Source organism: Cydia amplana, chromosome 5 (genome assembly GCF_948474715.1).
Source record: "Cydia amplana chromosome 5, ilCydAmpl1.1, whole genome shotgun sequence".
NCBI lineage: Eukaryota > Metazoa > Arthropoda > Insecta > Lepidoptera > Tortricidae > Cydia > Cydia amplana.
The window spans coordinates 3950443-3972326 of record NC_086073.1 but is presented as its reverse complement, the minus strand read 5'-3'; the positions used below and the strand labels follow the sequence as shown (position 1 = coordinate 3972326).

The 21884-nt window shown below is 37.7% G+C and overlaps 4 protein-coding genes across 4 annotated transcripts; 2 read left to right on the top strand and 2 right to left on the bottom strand.

Annotated features, from left to right (window-relative positions):
* Positions 1 to 5031: 5031 nt before the first annotated feature.
* On the top strand, positions 5032 to 7885 carry LOC134648224 (cuticle protein 8-like). The gene is made up of 2 exons (XM_063502708.1): positions 5032 to 5202; positions 7496 to 7885. The coding sequence occupies exons 1-2, from the start codon at positions 5191 to 5193 to the stop codon at positions 7883 to 7885; spliced, it is 402 nt and encodes a 133-aa protein (XP_063358778.1). The 5' UTR covers positions 5032 to 5190.
* A 1745-nt stretch (positions 7886 to 9630) lies between these two features.
* LOC134648223 (cuticle protein 18.6-like) lies at positions 9631 to 12017 on the top strand. Its single transcript, XM_063502707.1, has 4 exons — positions 9631 to 9765; positions 10127 to 10520; positions 10984 to 11024; positions 11343 to 12017. The coding sequence occupies exons 1-4, from the start codon at positions 9754 to 9756 to the stop codon at positions 11910 to 11912; spliced, it is 1017 nt and encodes a 338-aa protein (XP_063358777.1). The 5' UTR covers positions 9631 to 9753; the 3' UTR covers positions 11913 to 12017.
* A 3383-nt stretch (positions 12018 to 15400) lies between these two features.
* Positions 15401 to 16438, bottom strand: LOC134647809 (cuticle protein 8-like). The gene is made up of 2 exons (XM_063502136.1): positions 16280 to 16438; positions 15401 to 16044 (listed from the first exon to the last, which is right to left on the bottom strand). The coding sequence occupies exons 1-2, from the start codon at positions 16289 to 16291 to the stop codon at positions 15469 to 15471; spliced, it is 588 nt and encodes a 195-aa protein (XP_063358206.1). The 5' UTR covers positions 16292 to 16438; the 3' UTR covers positions 15401 to 15468.
* Positions 16439 to 20373: 3935 nt separating this feature from the next.
* Positions 20374 to 21404, bottom strand: LOC134647811 (larval/pupal rigid cuticle protein 66-like). Its single transcript, XM_063502138.1, has 2 exons — positions 21276 to 21404; positions 20374 to 21005 (listed from the first exon to the last, which is right to left on the bottom strand). Exons 1-2 carry the CDS (start codon positions 21285 to 21287, stop codon positions 20430 to 20432), a joined length of 588 nt encoding a protein of 195 aa, XP_063358208.1. The 5' UTR covers positions 21288 to 21404; the 3' UTR covers positions 20374 to 20429.
* Positions 21405 to 21884: the final 480 nt, after the last annotated feature.

The window sequence follows — 21884 nt, the reverse complement described above, 5'->3', positions numbered from 1 at the left end:
TCATGCACTCAGCTACTAAAAAACGATGAAAATATTTCATTTCCTTGTGTGTCTTAACATATTTCTTATTGGCCTAAGTCAGTCAGTCAGACGTGCCTTCTTAACTACCTAAGCTCAACCTCATTAAAATAATATAATTATGATCATGCTTTGTCACAATAATTATGTATTTTTTATTACTCGAAAATAATTCAAATTGTAATTGTACATAATATTGCTTTATTATTGTACAACCTGGTGTCACAGGGCGGACACGCCATACATCAAAAATGATTTGCGTTTATATGTGTGCGCGGCACGTCTGTACACGCGTCATTGAGTTTCTGACGGAATCCTGACATGCTCTCAGTAGAGCGACTTGCGCACACATTCATGTCGTGGCCTGTCGCCGCCGGCGAGGTAATCCGAATCGGGGCGGGGCGGTACGTGTCCGTTCTGTATGATAATACTATTACTTATTCTGTGCTGGTGTATTCTACTATTCTTGCACCGCACAGCACCACATTAGCGGATAAATTACGTAGGTAGCAATGAAACCGGTAGGTAATTCAATAAAATTTGTTCTTAATGTATTCTTAAATTCAACTGTCAATTCGATGTAGATTCGTCATTTAATATTCATACATATTTTATCTTATGTGTAGTATATCCCTCTTCAATGTAATGTATCGCTTATTACATGTTATTTTACATATTTCCGTTATTTTACACCCTCCTCTTTGTGTAATCACTACATAGGTAGTATAAACAAACACAAACAAAGTCGCTTCCAGCTGTCTGTCTGTCCCTATGTATGTTTAGATTTTTAAAACTACGCAACGGATTTTTATGCAGTTTTTTTAATAGATACTGTGATTTAAGAGGAAGGATTATGTATAATTTGTTAACCCGTGCGATGCCGGGGTGGATCGCTAGTATTTTAATAAAACTTTCTGCCCAGTATCCAGCGGGGCAGTGGCTACACCTGCTTTTTTCAATGGAATACTTTTCAAGTATTTATTCGAATAATGGTTTGCAGTATTAAACGACCGACTTAAAGATTATAAAGAGTTATTTTCGATGAACAAAACACCAAATCCGCTTAGCACTAGCTATAGGTACAGTCGTCATCAGATATATCGGAGCGGCCAAGGCGTTCACAATATCTGAACACGCACTCTAACGCCTTGACAATAGAGGCGTGTTCAGATATTTGTGAGCGCCTTAGCTGCTCCGATATATCTGATGGCGACTGTAGGTACGTAATTATATAGCAATGATTCATAAATAATTGCAAGGCATTGAATGGCGATGGCGTGATAAATACGTATTACCTGTAGGCTAAAGAATAATTTCACTAGTCACACTACTCATAGTAGTTGTATGTGTATGGTATGGAACAATAAACATTAATACTTATCATACATTTATATGTTGATAGTGACCTTTATGGTCACATATATAAGTATTATTTAGATACCTATATAAACGTTTTATCGATATGTGTAAAAGAACTTTGTTTAGCACCTAGTGGTATGGTAGGTATTGTGTGTAAATACGAACGCATTAAATAAAGTAAATGGGCTTATTTTATGTATTGACTTTTTTGTCTGTCCGCCGTGATCAAATGATCTACGTAAATCGTAAGTCATGAGCATGACAAATGGTTTACTGCCATATTCATGCCACTCCTTAATTTAACTATTGCTTAAATGTCACTTGTCCCAAATAATTCACTTGTTTTATATGGTGTACTTAAAGAAAAGCTTAAATAATAATATGACTCATTTAAGCTTTGCTAAGTACGTAAAATAAGAACAAGATGAATAAAATTAGACGTACAAATTAAACGAATAATCTTACGCTGATTACGATAATAGCCATCATAATAATATGTTTTATTATCAACCGGTAGTTTCGTGTACTTAACCTTTTGGACGCCAATGACCGATATATACGCACCGCAGGTCCAACGCCAAAGACGTATTAATCGGTCATAGACCACAGAGCAACATAGACCTAGGTGCATATGCATAAAGTTCAATTTCAGTTTTGATACTTCGGTGACGTGCCGTCTGAGAGACAGCTTTTGTGTTTGACACGGCATCGAAAAGGTTAATACAAAACCTAATACAAGCAAAAAAAATGACAACCTAAGTTTCCCACACCACACTCCTCTAACATTGACTTTGAAAAGTTCTAAGTCGAACGTAAACAATAAACAAGTCACGATCGCGCCGTGTCACTGCGCATCTTTACTACGTCGTGACGTCACTTCATTCATCTCCGCCGAGTCAATGACCGGCAGATGATACGTGCTGATGATTGCATTAGCATGATGGACAACTTAATTGTGGAAGTAATTGTAAGTCACGTGTGAGATTACATTACGATAAATAAATGGTGTTATGTAATGTTGTGATACCGCATGCGTTTAACTTGTGCAGTCAATTGAATTGTTTTTCTTAAGTGGTTTTTGGAAATGTGACTGAAGTGTTTAAGAGTTGACTGTCAACTTTGGAGTCTTAACATTGTCAAGTATTATGTCGCCAGCGCTATATATAATGTCTGACAGGAGCCAGGTCATGGTCAATTGTTTAGTCCTGAATTGAATGAATTGGCGATTTTGATTTTAAAAGTCTGTTATTCCAAATATCGGCCTCGACAAAAACAAGCTATGGGCATAATGGGTACGTCATTCTATTCTTTGTCCGACTGGCTTCAGAATTAACGAATTGCCAGAACATATCTGATTTGATGCGGGCAAATTTTTGCTAATTTAAGCGCTCTGCGGGAGACTATTCAAAATGTCCGAGTTAGTAACAAAAAACTACATCAGGGAATAGGCACGAAATGCAAAAAAAGGTTTGTTACTTTTAAGACGAAACAGGAGCTGACACTTAAATATTTTAGGTAAATATACCCGTCTCGCTAACGGAAGCGGCTCCTAAAACTAGTGCGATAAGGACAAGGCGAAAAATCCTGCGTAAAAATCTCAAAAATCGAGGTTTTGTACTCGACCGTTTCCTCCTCCAAAACTTAACCAATCGTAACCAAGTTTGGAAGTCTAAATGATTATGAAATTATCTGTGTCAGACCGTTTTGCTTTTTTGGCTAAGTGATATAAGTTTTGAATACCACGCCTCTCATTGCGGCATAGTCAATTAGGCCATTTTGGGCATTTTTGAAGGGCTCTAGCGCCTTAAAAAACAAAAATATCAAAAAAAGAAAAACGGTCCGACTCAGATATTGACAATATTAATTTGTGTTGAAAAAATCATTGCTCTAGCTTCAAAACCCACGGAGGAAACAGTCGAGTACGTTTGTATGGAGAAATGGACCACTCCTGTTGCCTCTTAAGATAAATACACATCAGCTAATCATCTCATTTTAAATACCTACACAAAGTAAAATGAGATGTTTGCTTAATGTGAGCAATTAAAGTTTTTTTGTATATTTCTTTCAATGTCATACGCTCATCGCAAAACCCGCTTGATCGTCATAAAGGCGGTTACGCAATGACGGTGATCGATGCGTCGGGGTCATTGTCAGAATTCGGGTCGGTTCAATGCCACGGCCGCTTGTGCAACTGCCTTAATGCGTATTCTGGCTACAGCTTAATAAGAACAGTACAGTACATATAGTCGGCACTACTCACCCTCGATCGGTCCAATCATTCTAGAGAAATCACGTTAGAACGGTTACCGCCTGCAAACAACGTTTCGTTTAATTTTAAGTAGTTTTAGTTTTAATTTGTTTAGTTTATAGATTGTTTTAATGTTTTTTGTATTAATATATAATAATAGTAGATAGAATAGTTTACTATTCTAGTAAGGGCATAAAAAAACATGGTAGAGTGTGATCCATGTCTTTCTAACAAATTGTATACTGCTATAACAGTTTTGAATGACTCACGGTTAGTTTCACTAGGCTTATATCGACCGGGATATGAACCATGTTTACCTTTTATTGTTATTTTGTTTTACATTTAACTGCGTCGAAATATCGGGAGCTCTATAACAATACAAAAGGTAATCACGGTTCATATCCCGGTCGATATAAGTCAAGCGTATCCTGTTATTTCATGGTTAGCAAAAAAGAATAACAGTACAAGAAATAGTTGCCAACCCACCTGAAGCGTTATACTTCGTTTTTTTAGCATTAGAAATTTGGTAAACAATCTTGATGTGTCTTTTAATTGAAAAACACATTTTAAAAATAAGTTACGGTAAATATGTAACAATTATGAATCTGATACGATCTTTTATAGTCTTCTGCTTTCATAAGTAATAGTTATTGATTTTTAAAAAGTGTTTTTCAATTAAAAGACATGTCAAAATCGCTTATCTTCTTTCAAGTTCTTTCTAATGCTAAAAAAAACGTACTATAGTGGACCGACTGTTTTGTGCTGTGCTGAGTGCATTACATTACAGTAGGTACCATAATTTCCTCTGAACTTGACCATTTGCATTGTGCAACAAATAATTGTATAATGGCTACGATGTAATTAAAAGTTTATGATCTTCCTGATTCTGACTGACGGAGTGTTGGAGATGGATTGTGGAGGTTCAAAGTTTAAGTTGGCTAACTTAATAAGAAAACTACGTATAAATCGTACTTTTTTAATTGCATTATCAATGTGGCCTAAACTTTGTCTACACTGATTTTATTTGAGTGACAAAAAATACACATAAATTAAATAATTATCACTGATTATCAAGAACTGAACAATTTTCGACGAGAGATACTACCTACAGTAATATACTATCTTCTCTCTCAAATCTGTAGAGTCTGTTCGGAAAGAGAAGAGTCGTGGAATGTAATTGGGCCCTATACATTCCACGACTTTTCTCTTTCCGCACAGACTCTAGCAGTCTAACTGGGAAAGTACTTAGCCTTCTTATCGACCAAAATCACTGCACAGACTTCATCTATCGTCACAATATTACTGTTATTTACTCTGTAGGTAATAAATAATAGTAAATAAGGTTGCCAGAGTTCCGAGATAGGAAAGAGAAAAAGGGCTTTAATAATAATAATATAACCTAATTTAAATACGAACGGAAACGGAACACCTGCAACCACAGGGCTCAAATCTCCGCCACCCGAGACTCTTGCGCAAGCAGGATTGTTTTTCACATCCTTCGGTATAAATCGAGGCATAATAATGAGCCCTAATCATAGTTCACAGGACAGTCGTCAACCAGCGCCATGATTCAGAAGGTACCTATTAAAGTACCTTATTATTAAGTAGAGTAGATTATAGGTACTTCATTAAGTGCAGTAGAGCCTGACTGAAATAATTTCAATCTTAATAATATTTGCTTAAACAGAAATAATAATTATTATTTTACCAATTGCCCCGTTTTACATCTCATTAAGACTTTTTGTGAAAACATAATAAGTATGTTTTTTTAACTAGCTACAGTAAAGTTGTTATATGGACAGTAACATATATATTATGTATTGACTAAATCTTCTCTAAGATGCTATATGGATCAAAATCCTATTTAGTTTGAGTCAAAGTTACGCGTTTTCCCCGTATACATCATAAAGTAAAAGTATTTTAAATAAAACTAGTCTTAATTTTATCCTTATATGCATGTCAAAACCTTCTATTTTACTTATAAGTTATACTAGCTGAGGTACCCGGCTTCGCTCAGAGAGTATTAGACATGTGACTGTGTGGTAGTTGCAAAAATCAAATGGTGCCCAATATTCCAGAGTTCACAACATTCGAGAGTGTTCTGGAACATTCGACAACACTCCAGAATGTTCTTAAATGTTGTGGAATGCTCTCGAATAATCTCGAACGCTCTGGAGTGTTCTAGAAATGTCTAGAGGGCGAAATTATCTACCCTTATATCTTCAAAAGCACCACCCTTCAGGTAAAAACAGGAACCTTCTTCATGGAAATATATTCCAGAATATTCTGGGATGTTCTCGAACATTCGAACCTCACCACGGATCTTGCTTTATATACCCCTACCAATAGGTAGGTCCGCTCGGACTCTATAAAAAAGCCTTCGAATGGTCCAGAACATTCGAAAGTGTTCTGGAATGTTCCACAATGATCTAGGCTGTTCTTAAACATTTGAAAACATTCCAGAATATTCTGAAATGCTGTGGAATGCTCTCGAATTTCCCCGAATTTTCTGGACTATTCTTGAAATATGTCTAGCCTCCGAGACCCGAGACACCACCCCGGGTACAAATTTTTGAAGGTATATGTTTCACGATCGATTCTGAACTTTCGTCTATTAAGTTAAGGTTCAATATTGAATAACAATATGACTGCTTCTAAGTCTGGGTCTGGGCGAAACTTTCAGCCCTTATATCTTCAGAAGCACAGGCTTCAGGTAAAAATGGGAAACTTCTTCATGGACGGGAGATAGACGGCTACCACACCATATAACTTCATCGATCGTATCGGGGCTCATTTCTGAGTTTTAGCGGCACGCACATTGTACACTTTCTTTTATAATATATATTGATGATAAAACTCTTAGAAAAATATTATGTCCAACCTTTTGTAATGAACATAGACAAGACACTAATTTTCCCGAACATTTTCAACCATAAACTAGGTATCAAAAAACTACAAAAATTGTTAACCTTCACTACAGATTGTCATTAAAAGTAAGATTAGGCGCTAAACTATAAATTTATGCACGACAATTTTGCTGCCACTTAAGAGGACAGCAATTAAGCCCAATAAATTATCACATTTACTGGTGTCAGCTATAAATAGCGTTTTCTATTTCCTTGCCAAACCAAACTTGTCGAAGACAGAGTAATTATTTGTAATAAATCTGTACCCACGATTCTTACTTAATATGCGAATAGCACATAAATAATTAGAAGAATTATTACACTCTTTTTTTAAGAAGTTTCTAGGCCTCTAAAATTACGATTAGATTTTGACTTTCTTTATTAAAATTTAACTTAATTTACGATAGTACTCTCACACACTCGTCCTACTAAATCGACAGTTATGGACTTATGAAATTTTATTTCAAGATATTACCTCGGTATCGTATTCATTTCATATTTTCAACCGACTATTATGAGTTAAAGTTACTTTTATTTAGTTGTTTTATTTACTTATTTTCAGTACCGTAAAACGGGGTGAGTAGGTTTCGCGGGGAGAGGTGAGTTATGAATGGGGAGAGAAGGTTTGAGAGGGGGGTGAGAAGGGATTTTAAGGCTACTGCTACAAAAATAATGTATTCCAATTTAAAATAAAGCTATAGTAATACGCATAATAAAAAAAAACGATCCAACAATCTTTCAAAATCACCTTTGTATGAAAACCCCTCTCACCCCAAATACGAGGCACTACGGGGTGAGGTGGGTTTTCTAACTAAAATACAAACGTCCGGAACACTTATTATATACACCATTCAGTTTTCATATGTAAAAATAAAATGTTATCGAGGTTTTAATTTCAGTTTTGACCCTACTCACCTCATTTTACGGTACTAAATTATTTAAAAATGATTCTTTCTTGTTACAGATCGCAGTACTTTCAGCTTTGATCATATCAGCAAGCTGCATGTACATCCACCAGTCTCCCTTACCTCTTACTATCGGTGTCCACCCATACCCATCCTACGACCATCCATCTTACGACTTTTCTTACGCCATCAACGACAAACACACGGGCGATGTAAAAAGTCAACATGAAAGCAGGAGAGCCGACACAGTTGTCGGACAGTACTCCCTTATCCAACCTGATGGGCTAAGAAGGACGGTTGACTATAGAGCTGATGATCATACCGGGTTTAACGCTGATGTTAGGACTGATGTCGGCCATATTGGAAATGTAGCTACAGAGCTGCCACCAGCGATTTCGACGAGTTCCTTGGTACTTCATGTTCCTAATCACGGTTCTTCGTGGATATAAAATGATGCAATGATCTGAATGAATGCTCTATAGCAACATCACTCATGGTTAAGAAAATAATAGGTCTCTGAAATCTAAGATATGTCACACATATATTCTTTTATCGTTTTTTATCTATATACAATTTTGGTATCATGCATATTTTTGGTAGCTACAAATAATTTAAGAAAATTGTTAGTTTGAATTTTATAATAACACGTAAATCAACTCAACACGAACGCAGGTCGCTGTATATTTTTGAAGGAATCTAGACTATTTATATTTGCATTTAACTTAATACTGCCTTGAATACAGACTTGTATTTAGCATGTAGATAGAATAACTAGAGATAATTGGTGACCGGTCCAGCTAACCTTGGTATCTAGGTACGAATAGTACGAGGGAAATTGCCTGAGTAATGCCTAAGAAATGCAGTACCGGTATCATGACATAACAAAGGTTTTATTTATCCTGTAATCAGTAATCAATGTGTTAAGTAAACTATTGCAATTATTCCTGCGTTTTTCTGTCCTGTTATTTTTATTGCTGATTTTATTTCTCACGTCTTTACTCTGTATATAATAAACACATGATATAACCCATATATCGATACCCTAGTTGACACTGGTACCTACTAATTATGCAAAAAATTTGGTTGTAACTAAAACTTTTTGTTTGTGCCCTATAACAACAAAATTGACCCCGTAATTAGTACCCCCGTAATTACTACCCCGTAGTAGAGTGTGAACTATTAGGGTATCGATTTATGTAACACATAATAAAACCCTAACGACAATGTGACTATACGTTTATTTGTCTTGAGATCAGGATTTATAGGTAAGTACAACAGGATCCGGATATAATTAACGTACGGATCACGTAAATAGGTAATATACCTATTGAGCTCCGGACTTTATATAAGTACCTATTTTGTTTATTAGGAGCTTAGTATAAATTTAGGTACCTATCTGTAATAAACTTGATTAATTTAGACAACTCGTTTAAATGTTTATATCTGTACGTAGATATATAATATATTAATATCGGACTAATAATTGTTATAGTATCTACCTACTTATCTCTATTACATGTTACATGTAATGCTTGAATCTACTTAAGTATAATAATATCTGGGTGACCGAGCTTCGCTCGGAAAACATAAAAAAACTCGAAAATGCGCGTTTTCCCAGAGATAAGACCTAGCTAGATCGATTTTTCGCCCCCAAAAACCCCCATATAGCAAATTTCATCGAAATCGTTAGAGCCGTTTCCGAGATCCCCGAAATATATATATATATATATATATATAAATAAGAATTGCTCGTTTAAAGGTATTAGATAGATAGATAGATTAAATACAATAGTGACAAGCCAGTTATAAATAACATACTTACTAGATTTGAATATAATACCTACATATAAAGTAATTTTAATATTGTTCGTAAAATACTTATGCCTTATTACGAGTACATCCAGAGTAACTCTAATTACCGAGTTCATAATGCATGTTCGGTTTTAAAAAAGAACGAAATGGTCAAAAAAAAAGTTGAGGGCAAAATATTTGGATCCGTGACAGTTCCTTTGACATTTCGCCACCATGAACCGGTCTTAAAAGGACAACTATGGGTGACTATGGTGAAGAAAACAACCCATGATTTATGTACAAAGGGAAATTAAGATCGAAATATTTCATTAAACCTGTCCGAGACCTTTCCCGAACGTCGCCCCGCCGCTCTTGACTTTTAGGCGTTTCCTGATTGTTCAACACCAAAACAAGATCTGTAGCAAGTGGGATTTGTGTTGGATGATATAAAAAGCAGGTAAATCTTCGACAGAATCATCAGATCTTCTGGACTTACCGACGTAGTCACTACCTATCCTCATTCAACATGGTTGCGAAGGTAAATATTAAAAATATATTACCTTTTTTTTAATTTGTTACCTTAGCTTAAATTAACAATAAATATTTGAAGCATTCTAACTACTAAATAATATATTTTTACTGATGTAAGCAAACTGACAACATTGAGTAATAAATTTTATAAAAACAAGTATCAATTTGCATCTAAAACCTAATTTTAGAAATCTTAAAATGTAGCTTTAGTTATCAACATGCTCATATCTTAGTAATATTCATTATATGCTTGAAATATTAAAGAGCAGTAAAATATGCCTTTTAATTAACTCATAAAACTCCGCCCTCGATAAAATATTAGCCTTATCCACCTTCACCTTGTCTAATTACGAAACCCTTCGTTCCAGTTCGTCGTCGTCCTCGCCTTCGTGGCAGTGGCCTCCGCCAGCTCCCTCTCCAGCTTCTCGTACGGCGTGGCCGACCCCAACACCGGCGACTACAAGAACCAGGTCGAGACCCGCGCCGGGGACAACGTTCAGGGACAGTACTCCCTCCTCGAGTCCGATGGCACCCGCAGGACTGTCGACTACGCTGCCGGCGCTGGCGGCTTCAACGCCGTTGTCAGGAAGGACCCTGCTCTGATCGCTGCCGCTCCCATCTCCTACGCTGCCCCCATCTCCTACGCTGCCCCCATCTCTTACGCTGCCCCCATCCCCTACGCCGCCCCCATCTCTTACGCCACCCCTTACGCCTATGGCGCCCCTTACGCCAGGTTCGGATACCCCTATGGACGATTCTACTAAACTGTACCAGGCATCTCTAATTGGCACCTGTTTTGTAAATAAACAGATTATATCTCAATTTTCTTTGTTTCTTTGACCTGATGTAATCACTTATAATGTTGCAAACGTGGTAAACTCGACACGATTAGCTTCAATGAAAATGGGCTAATTAACACAGTTATTGGAGTACGCAACGTCTTGATACAAAACTAAACATTATGTAGCATCTGAAGGTCACCGCCTAATTTCGATGCATAATAAATATAATTGTTTCCTTTGCGTCCAAGCGGACTGAGTATAACCAAATGTTTGGTCGCGTGGTCCGAGCCGAGTTCCGCATACCGTAGACGAAAAGTGACGCTTAAAAAACCCTACTTCGGCCTAGAGCTTATACGTGTCTTTTACTTCCTATTATTAACTGTCAGCGATTGTACAGGAGTCGTATAAAAAGGCGGAGCAAAACCAGGATTAATCATTCGCAGTTCACTGTGCAACAAATAAACTTATCGAAATGGCAGCTAAGGTAATTCATCAAGCGTTACCTATAAGATTAAATTTGCATAATTTAACTAAAATTAGGTACATTATTTTAATTTAGTTACTTATCCTACCAGCGAAAATCTAATCCTTTCATTTAGTTAATTTTAAATAATAGTGATATTTACCTATATTATTGAATATAATTTAATAGATTATCGTAATAATCAAAATGCGCATGACGTAAATAAAAAGTCAAAAGTGTAATAAATTCTTGTCACAAGGATAGCAGTGGAATTCAACTCTTCAAATGTTTAAACTTCACCAGTTAATAATTAATTAACAAAACTACTTTCTTTTGCAGTTCGTCGTTGTAGCTCTCTTGGTGGCGGCCGCCCAGGGCAGCGCGATCCATGGCGGTAACTACAACAGCTTCTCCTATGGAGTGTCGGACCCCCACACCGGCGACGTGAAGAGCCAGCACGAGACCCGCGTGGGCGACAGCGTGGTCGGCCAGTACTCGCTGCTGGAATCCGACGGCACAAAGCGCACCGTCGACTACGCCGCTGATGCCCACTCCGGATTCAACGCTGTCGTGCACAAGGACCCTCTGCTGCACGCCGCTCCCGTCGCCATCGCGCACTCCGCTCCTCTGGCGTACGCCGCCCACGCAGCTCCTCTGGCGTACGCCGCCCACGCCGGTCCTCTGGCGTACGCCGCTCACGCCGCTCCTCTCGCTCACGTCGCCCACGCCGCTCCTCTCGCGTACGCTACCAGCGTCGCCCACGGTGCTCCTCTTGCCCACGCGGCGTACGCCGCTCCCTTGGCGCACTCTGCCTACGCTCACGGTGCCATCGCCGCTCCCCTCGCGCATGTCGCCCATGGCGCTCATGGACTCGGATATGCTGGCCATTTGGGATACTCCCATTATTAGAAACTAAATTATCCTAGACAATATACAATACTCAAATGAGCTATGGGTTTTTACCATGGTCACGAAACTACTGTGATTACGTCAAATAAATGACATTAATATAAATTCTTTTGTTTTTTTTTCTGTATTAACAAATTACTTATGTCAGATCGACGACAGAGAGAAGACCGTACAAGAAACGAGTAATATACTAATATACTATACTTTTTAAAAGTAATGACAGATTTTCGAATTTAAAACACGTAAAATGTTTAATAAATTAATTGTAATGCGATCAACTAATTATTGTATCGATATTAAAAAATGTTAATGACCAACAATGAAAAAATGGGTGTTTTCCCATTTGTGGGGCTTGGATGGGATTAGGTGCATGTGTAGCAACTATATAAATATAACCTACCATTAAATAAGACAATAAAGCTGACCTCTGAAACAAAGCAGTGGCTAGGCACAAGTAACCAATGAAAATAATTAACGTAACATTTGAGTAAATTGCAGTAATCGGTAGCTAGTTTTACCATAGCTCCCGTCACGGATCTAAACCAGGTACTCAATGACTTAATAACAGTGGTGCGTGATATTCGCAAAGACCATTCCACTGATATCGATAAGCAACGCAATATGTAAAATAAATGTTAATCATCATCTTCCTCGCGTTGTCCCGGCATTTTGCCACGGCTCATGGGAGCCTGGGGTCCGCTTGGCAACTAATCCCAGTAATTGGCGTGGGCACTGGTTTTCACGAAAGCGACTGCCATCTGACCTGACCCCAGAGGGTAAACTAGGCCCGTATTGGGATTAGTCCGGTTTCCTCACGATGTTTTCCTTCACCGAAAAGCGACTGTTAAATATCAAATGACATTTCGTACATAAGTTCCGAAAAACTCATTGGTACGAGCCAGGGTTCGAACCCGCGACCTGCGGATTGCAAGTCGCACGCTCTTACCGCTAGGCCACCAGCGCTTCTGTAAAATAAATGTTAATAAACAGCCATAAAATCCACATTTTTAATGTAAAGTGCAGCTTCCAAATTTATATAGGTAGCTGTTAAGTGGTATTTCAGGTACTTATTTAAATGGCTGCCCGAGATGACATAAATATATATAATGACCACATTACGTACGAAGGTTTACCCATGTAGGTAATGAGCCTCAAAACTTGATTTTTGTGGGTGCTCCAGCACAATGAATAAATGGCGGGTCATGATCATGACATATCGACAACACTTAATAGAGGCCTATTAAAATAAAATACTAAGAATAAAAAAGCCATTTATTCACACCAAGTTTGGTTTACATTTGTAGGTTTCAATTTATTTTCCTGTGCTTAGTGGTGAACCCCTCCAACTTAATCCATTTGCTTCTGTTTAAAGCTATTTCCATCCATTTATTTCCTACAGCCTGGGATCGGTCGTCAGCCCAACGTTGCTGCGGCGGGTCAGACCGCCTCCCCCCTGGTGGCCCTCTCCATTTTGTTGTTTCTATGGGCCACCTTTTGTCAGTATAGCGTGATATATAATATATGTGGCCAGCCCAGCGCCATTTTAGGCATAAAGCTTGTATGAGAGCATCGATTACTCTGGTCTTTTTTTTAGAGGCCGATTATCTATATGAAAAAAAAACACACCATTTAGTATAAATCATGAACTAGCTAGACGAGTGCTAGCTACCCAACAGTATCCGTGTGTATTATTAAACCAAAACGCATTAGCACCATAATCAATTGATTCATTTTTACGTCTTACTCATGACCTTCAATTGGCGAATGACAAATAGACCGAAGGTTCCGTTTCGACACGCACGAACCAAAATTAATTGATGCGTTTGAGCTAATTTTTGCACATGGTGAAGAATAAGAATAATAATAAGAAACCATTTAAGCATACAGGTTACAAAACATAAGGATTGAAAAAATAAGAATAATTGTGCGGCAAAAGGAACGGGCTCAGCATACGCTGCGTCAGTCATTTCATTACCAATTGCCTGCGCAGCGCTGATTTTCAGTCCGTCCCCTTCACTGAACTACATTGACATTTATGCGGGTTAAAAAAAAATCTAAACAAAAAACAACTACAAAGATAACATCTTTAGTTAAAGTAGGTAATAATAGTTTAAGTCTTGTTATTGGATAAGTCTTATCTCAATTTTACAGTTTGCAATTAATCAGAAATACTTTTTTAACAGTTAGAAAAACAAAAAACCGACATTATTATCAGAAGTATAATATGTTAAAAATCGTTTTGCAGGACTATTTTTACTACAAATGAATATTACAATGTGTTAAATTACGAATTAGCTTGACATTAACAACTGGTTAAATTTATAAGTGCTTAAGTTTTTTACTGAATAGGTAAGTAAACATAATAAGTACTTTTTTGTATGAGAGAATACTTATAAATAATAATAAAAAAAAACTCCGTAACTATTCCAAACAAACACTTCGCACAAACTGATTAGGACTAACCACGAAATCTCTAGAAGAGTCCTGAAATTTGGTATGTATGTTAATTAAAGGTTTCTTTTTCATGTCCACACTATTTGACATTTGGGGACAGTAATAGGTGTTCCACATGTACAGCGGCAATTTACTCTTTTGGATTTAAACTGAATTAGAGCAATTGCACCAAACCGTCAAAACGTTGGGTAAATTTTAATATTCGGCAAGTTTCATAGTTAACTGCTGAGTGATGAATATTAGTCCGCTAATTATGGCTGAGGCAATTGGCCCTTAGTCCATGATTAATTATTGTTCACATTTTACAGACCCAAAGTCACACATGGAGAGTAAAAAAAATGTTTATAAATAAATATTAATGAACAAAACAAGTCAAGGGTACGTTTATAAGACAAGACAAAATCAAGATGTAATTTGCAGCTTTGCAGTTAGAGAAAGACATACGAGTAGATATATAGACCATTTCGAAAGTACCTACATTGATATCAGAATGATATTTAAATCCTGTTATTTAGTATCATATATAATATATCACTATCACTTCGTTCCGTGCAAGTCGGTGCAAAGTACTCCTGACGACTGAGAATCAATATTTGCAAGATTTTGATGCCAGGCAAAGATATACATAAAGTTAGAGTCTGTGCGGAAAGAAAAAAGTTGTGGATTGTATTGGGCCCCATACATTCCACGACTCTTCTCTTTCCGCACGGACTCTATGAGTGGTATGACACCCCTCTTCTTGCGTCGGTCTTGTTAAAAAGACAATTGTCAGGAGCCTTAGCCAAGATGACAGCCGTTTATCGACAGACACCAATCAAAAAGTGAAATTATAGGTACCGGGATGAGGACGACAGATGTGAACGAAAAGTCATATAATCAGTCTATGTAGGTACATTATTCTTTTCGATTGGCGTTTTCGATTGTCATTGCTATAAACGATTGAAATTTTATGTATAACTTAGTTTATTAGTAGTTATATGATGAGTACTTATTGGAAGATATTATATTTAACAACAAAAGAAAATAACAAATAGTTTTAAAATGTTTTATATTTATTCTATAATCATCACAGTCTATTTTCAGTTTGGAGTTGTGTTATTGTTTAATAGCCGTAATGCGCACTGTAGCCGAGACCATGTCCGTAACCGAGCCCATGGCCGTAACCGAGACCGACTCCATGAGCGCCGTAAGCGATGGCGCCGTGGGCACCGTAGCCGATGGCGCCATGGGCGATGGGAGCGGCGTAGGCGGTGTGGGCCAGGGGAGCGGCGTACGCGGTGTGGGCCAGAGGTGCGGCGATCGCAGCATGGGCCAAGGGAGCGGCGTGAGCGACGTGGGAGGCGTACGCTACGGGAGCAGCGTGGGCGATCGGAGCAGCGTACGCGAGGGGAGCAGCGTGCGCGGCGATGGCGATGGGAGCGGCGTGCAGCAGAGGATCCTTACGCACGACAGCGTTGAATCCGGAGTGGGCATCAGCAGCGTAATCGACGGTGCGCTTTGTGCCGTCGGAGTCCAGCAGCGAGTACTGGCCGACCACGCTGTCGCCCACGCGGGTCTCGTGCTGGCTCTTCACGTCGCCGGTGTGGGGGTCCGACACTCCATAGGAGAAGCTGTTGTAATTTCCACCGTGGATAGCGCTGCCCTGAGCAGCCGCCACCAAGAGAGCTACAACGACGAACTGAAACAAAAAGAAACATTCATTATTAAACACATCTATTAGCTTAGCTTTTATAAACCCTGCCCTAGTAACTAAGGCAATTTATTTATTTAAAGATATGTATATATTGGCATATTTAAAGACATATCTTGCAACTAGGTATCTTGCTAAATAACAGAAAATATTTGATTGTCTTTTGTAGATTCTTTTCTGCTAAAATGCTGTCAAACTGCGTCCAAATAGCATAGCAATTTACCTTCGCAGCCATTGTGATAGGTGTGTATTGCTCGACTTCGACTTGCAACTGATTAACTTCGGTCTGTAACAACTATTTATATCGTTGTCTGCACCATATTATTTCGGAGGTCAAGATCTGTCGTTGTCCGTATAGTTACGTCGATATTGTTTGTCAGGTGGATCAAAGACCTTGCCAAGTGATAGTAAAGCGGGTGTAACATTCCAAACACTTGATAATTAAGGACAAGTTGACGGCTCACGAGAGCCAGTGTAAGCACGTTCTTCAAGTAAGTATGCATTGTTTTGGATCTTGGGGTCACGTTTACACTGGTTTGTTCGAAACTCATGTACCCAATGATAATTACACGGCGTTGTATGAATTAAAAGTGACCAGGAGTTTGGTCGGTCGTTGACATCATAATTGCATTCGAATTATGATTAAACCGAACTCGGATATCGAAACAGATCGGTCTCATTATTTGCATGTTTTGCATAGCTGCACTTGTATGATCAGTTTTACTAAAATTAATGAGAAAAAAGTAAGTTCAGCCAAAGTTACTTTCATTTAGAGACTATTAGAGAGGTTAGAGACGTATAAGTCTAAAGTGGTGTATTTTTTCACCACTTCACTTATGTTACACATTTCATAAATATGGGTGAGTGTGAAATTATCTCTTCACTGTAAGTTTGTTTTTTTTTGTAGGTAAATATTTAAGTATGTAGTAGGTTTAGTTATAAAATCATAGTAACTAAATGGTCTGGCACAGTCTTTAAGAGCCTATTTTATATTTATATTGCAAATATTTTTACTTAGTCGCGAAAATGGATTTATTCAGATTTTTATTTGTCACAATTTTGCGTAGGTATCCACGGTGATACATTCATTAACACAATACGGAACTTTCATATGTGAGTCGCTTTGCACTTTTGTTTTGTCGACAAATTCAAATTCAATCGCAAATCAATCACTGTCATATTTATATAAATAAATAAACAACAGTGCATACTACATTGACATTTAAGTACAGCCTATTGAAAAGGTTCCGATTCCATGTCTATATTTTTGTTATTCTGTCTCAAATGTATACGAATTGAGTGCTTAAAACTTACATACTTAATAAAATAAAATCAAATAAATAAGAGTAATTATTGAGCGAGCGAGCGAAGCAAAAATGCTTTCGTATGTATCCGGATGTTCTCCACTGCAGGTCGCATTTTTCAACAGATTCTCGTGATATTTCGTCGGGTGACAATTAAAAGTCACTAACTAACACCATTGAAATTATTGGACAATAAACCGTGTTACAAGTGTAATAAAGTGCATTGTTACTTTAATTTTTTGATAGTACTTAGTGACTTTTGCTTGTCACCCGACGATTTGTGATATAGCTATTGTTAGATAGATTTTTTTCTGTCGTTTCCATGGACCTATAATATTACGGACAGAATTTCGCTTACAACACAACTGTGATTCCAACATCCACCAGTTTCATAGTATTTACTCGTGACACACACACATTGACAGCCCACATCCACCAGTTTGCCATCAGACGAATCGAAACGTCATTGAAGTAAACATGTCGAAGAAAAATATAAAATATGCCGGCATGCGTAGTTAAATCCTGCTAGAATTGTACCGATCGAAAGAAAAAAAGTCACGGAATAACTTTTCATACTTAAGTTTATCAATTAGTACGTAAAATCACGATAATTTGTTGTTTATAAATTATCAAACTGCAAAACAGGAGTGTGACCAGTAACATGAATAGGGTAATTTCCCGAAAGTAGGGTAGGTAATTGATACCCTTCTTATTAAATCATTATGTATTAAGAGATCATTTAGGTAAATGGTTAAATTATTGATTGTGCATTTCAAACTAGGTCGGTATGGTAATTTCCCGATACTAAGGAGATTAGACGCTTACATGCATGTTTGATAGTTAACGTTTGTTTGTTATGTATTATAATTTTTTTGTTGAAAACCAGATATGTTTCAAGTTAAATGTATAAATTAAAAAAACATGACGAACTGATTTCATTACGATGCTAAGTATCATTAGGTATTGAAAATAATGTTTGCACAAAGTAATTGTGCAATATTGCAAATTTCAAGACCTATAAAATCAGATACGTACACACCTTTTTTATTGTCTAAGGTAAAACTGTCCCAATTTTTTTATTTGAAAACAAGGACGATATTAAAAATAATTGTTTCACCATTAGGGGAGAATTTGTGTTACATGGTAACACTCGTCTACACGCACACATTCAAACCGTCCGCCATTGCAGTGTCACAGTTTGTCTTAGGTGACAGTCCGTCCGTAATATTCTAGGTCCATGGTCGTTTCGTTTTATTGATAATTTCCAAAATGTATCCGACATTTTGGAAAATAGGCATAAAGGACCTAAGTGCCACTAGGGTCTGGAATAAGAATAAGAATAAGTTTTATATAAATTAACTAAGATAGCATGCACAAAAGGTGTCCTAGGCTGAGCCTGTATCTTGGGGCTTACAAAAAAGAGTAAGTAACAGATTGGATAAACTAAACCTAATTAAAATTATGTGTGCGAGTGGGTGACAAGGTGTAAGAGTTATGTTTGTAGGGTGTGTATGTGTGTGTGTGTGTGTGTGTGTGTGTGTGTGTGTGTGTGTGTGTGTGTGTGAAAGGTGTAGGAGAGCGAGTGAGTCAGGACTAGATGACGACAGACCTAAAAAGAACGTATTATATTATTATCTTCCGTATCATTGTAGGATAGGGTCACAAATCATTTTTTGGGTTTAGATTTAACATCTGATAAGGTACATGTTTTTTGATCAATTATTTTGCAGATAATAGTCTATGTCATGTCGTTGTGTCGAGTCATTATCACGGCGAACTCACAAAGGCCATTGTGAGTTCGCTGTGATAATGACTCAACGAAGTAGAAGTACAAGCTTTTAGTATTACATTTTTTAAGCTTATGAAACTTATCCCGAGGTCTACAGGTCACAGAACCACTGCTCATAGATGACCGTAATTTCAGAAGGAAACTCAACTCAAAGTTTTATAGGTATAGTTGTCCTTAATTTTTTATTTTATGTTGGTTTTTATTCTTGCAAGTAATTAAATGCGCATTAGTGCATTAAGCGGCCGTAGCCGAGTAATTCCGGTGTGCAAAATATATGTGCTAAACCATAAAAAGGGTAGGTGACAAACCTACGAGTTGTTGACAACATGATGACACAACACACAACAAGATGTTGAAGCTGTGATAAAAATATTGACGATCCATTAAAGGGCACACTTGAAATCTTTTTATGATCTAAAAAAAATGATATTTTTTAACGCGAAGAAATACAACAACCGGACATATATACCTACATATACGTAGGTAGATGCATTTATTTTGCATCAGGTTAATTTACACTACCTAGGTACCACTTTTCCTAAACATAATAGGGATAGCTACCAATTACGCCAAAGAGTTGTATAATATATAGGACATTACGCTTTTAAATGGGTCATCGGTATTTATTCTACATCTTGTTTGAATAAGCAAACTCATTGAAATAATATTGAACACAACATCTGGAGTCAAATTATTCAAGTTCACGTTCGAGTTGTATGAATGCAACAAATTATTTAAGAATCCTTACTAAAATAACTTTAACGAACTTGACATGAATAATAAGAACCTATAAATACTTACTGAAGTATTCCATCACGTGACTTCGCGTTTAAGAAATTAGACATATTGTCCATTGTACATATTTATTTACTTATTTACTACACTACAAATACTACAAAGTGTGACTAAGTACTAGTAACATTAAGTTTAATGTAGACTGTAATATGAGAAACGTTTGCACTTGTGTAGAAAAATGTTAGATCTGCGTATATTTCCTTAATTTGTTTCCTGTATGTTCCGTACCCAAAAGTGACAAAGGTTTGTCACTTTTTGAGTATGGAACCCTAAAAACCATATTTCTTATTTCATCATTAACATCATATTTTAGAGCATCATTAAAATGTTACTGGCTTAAGCTTTAATCATTAAGATTGTTACTAGGTAGGTAAAATTGTTGATAAGGCATTAAAATACACTTTTTTGTAAATTATGTTGTAATTAATGTTTTCTTTTATTTGTCAACACAGCCGTTCTTCATTAACTAACCACATATACTACATTCACCAGGCGAGTCCATGACCGTATCCAAGACCTAGGCCGAGACCGAGTCCATGACCGGCGTAACCAAGACCGAGACCATGGGCACCGTAGCCGATGGCGCCATGAGCACCGTAGCCGATGGCGCCATGGGCGATGGGAGCAGCGTAGGCGGAGTGGGCAATGGGGGCAGCATGGGCGATGTGGGCCAGGGGAGCGGCATGGGCGATTTGGGTAGAGTAGGCGGAGTGAGCCAGAGGAGCGGCGGGGGCGGCATACGCCAGAGGAGCGGCCTGGGCGGCGTACGCCAGAGGAGCGGCGTGCGCGATGGCAACGGGAGCGGCGTGCAGCAGAGGATCCTTGCGCACGACAGCATTGAATCCGGAGTGGGCATCAGCGGCGTAGTCGACAGTGCGCTTTGTGCCGTCGGATTCCAGCAGCGAGTACTGGCCGACCACGCTGTCGCCCACGCGAGTCTCATGCTGACTCTTCACGTCGCCGGTGTGGGGGTCCGACACTCCATAGGAGAAGCTGTTGTAGTTACCGCCATGGATCGCGCTGCCCTGGGTGGCCGCCACCAAGAGAGCTACAACGACGAACTGGAAAATAAAACATTCACACGGTTACAAACATGATGACGTGATTTACAATGCTGGGCGTTGACCACGTTACCCTTATGTATAAGGCAGCAAATTGTTACATAATTATGCAAATACCTGAGTTATATTTTTAAATTTGTTTAATTACTTAACAATGTCATGAAAAGATTTCTGTGTTATTGCAATTAAATTACACTCCACACTTTTTCTTCGTAAATTTACTATGTAGGTAATAAAAAAGCTGTAAAGAAATCAAGACAGTAAAATTACCTTCGCAGCCATTGTGATAGGTGTGTATTGCTCGACTTCGGGTTGCAACTAATTAACTGCGGTTTGTAACAACTATTTATATTGCTGTCTGCACTGCGATTATATTTCGGAGGTCAAATTCTCAGTTATCCGTGTAGAACTTACGTATTATTATAACCAGGAATCTGGTTGGTCGTTGACATCATAAGAGTAATTATATACATTACAGCTAAACTCGGAAATCGAAACTGGGTCTTTCCGCGTAACTCGGACATGACAACGAAAAAATAAACTATTGAATTTAGAATGTGTTTGAATGTAGAATAATCAAATGAGGGTAGCAGAACAAATTTTATAACCTTAAGTCAATAATAAGTCAACGGTTGTCATAATTTCCGACATTGTAAGTGCTGCTTGCGGAATCAACTACGAACGTAAAATAAGTGATTATAAATATTACGACTTTAATTGATTTTTACGCAAAGAAGAGGTAAGTAACTTTTATTTATCTGTTGTCTATTAAATTATTCACGCGTTACTTTGATTACAATTATCATAAGTCGAAAGAAAAATATGTAAGAGGTGAATGAAAATTGTATGTCGTTGAGTAACGTGAGTAACGTAAAAAAC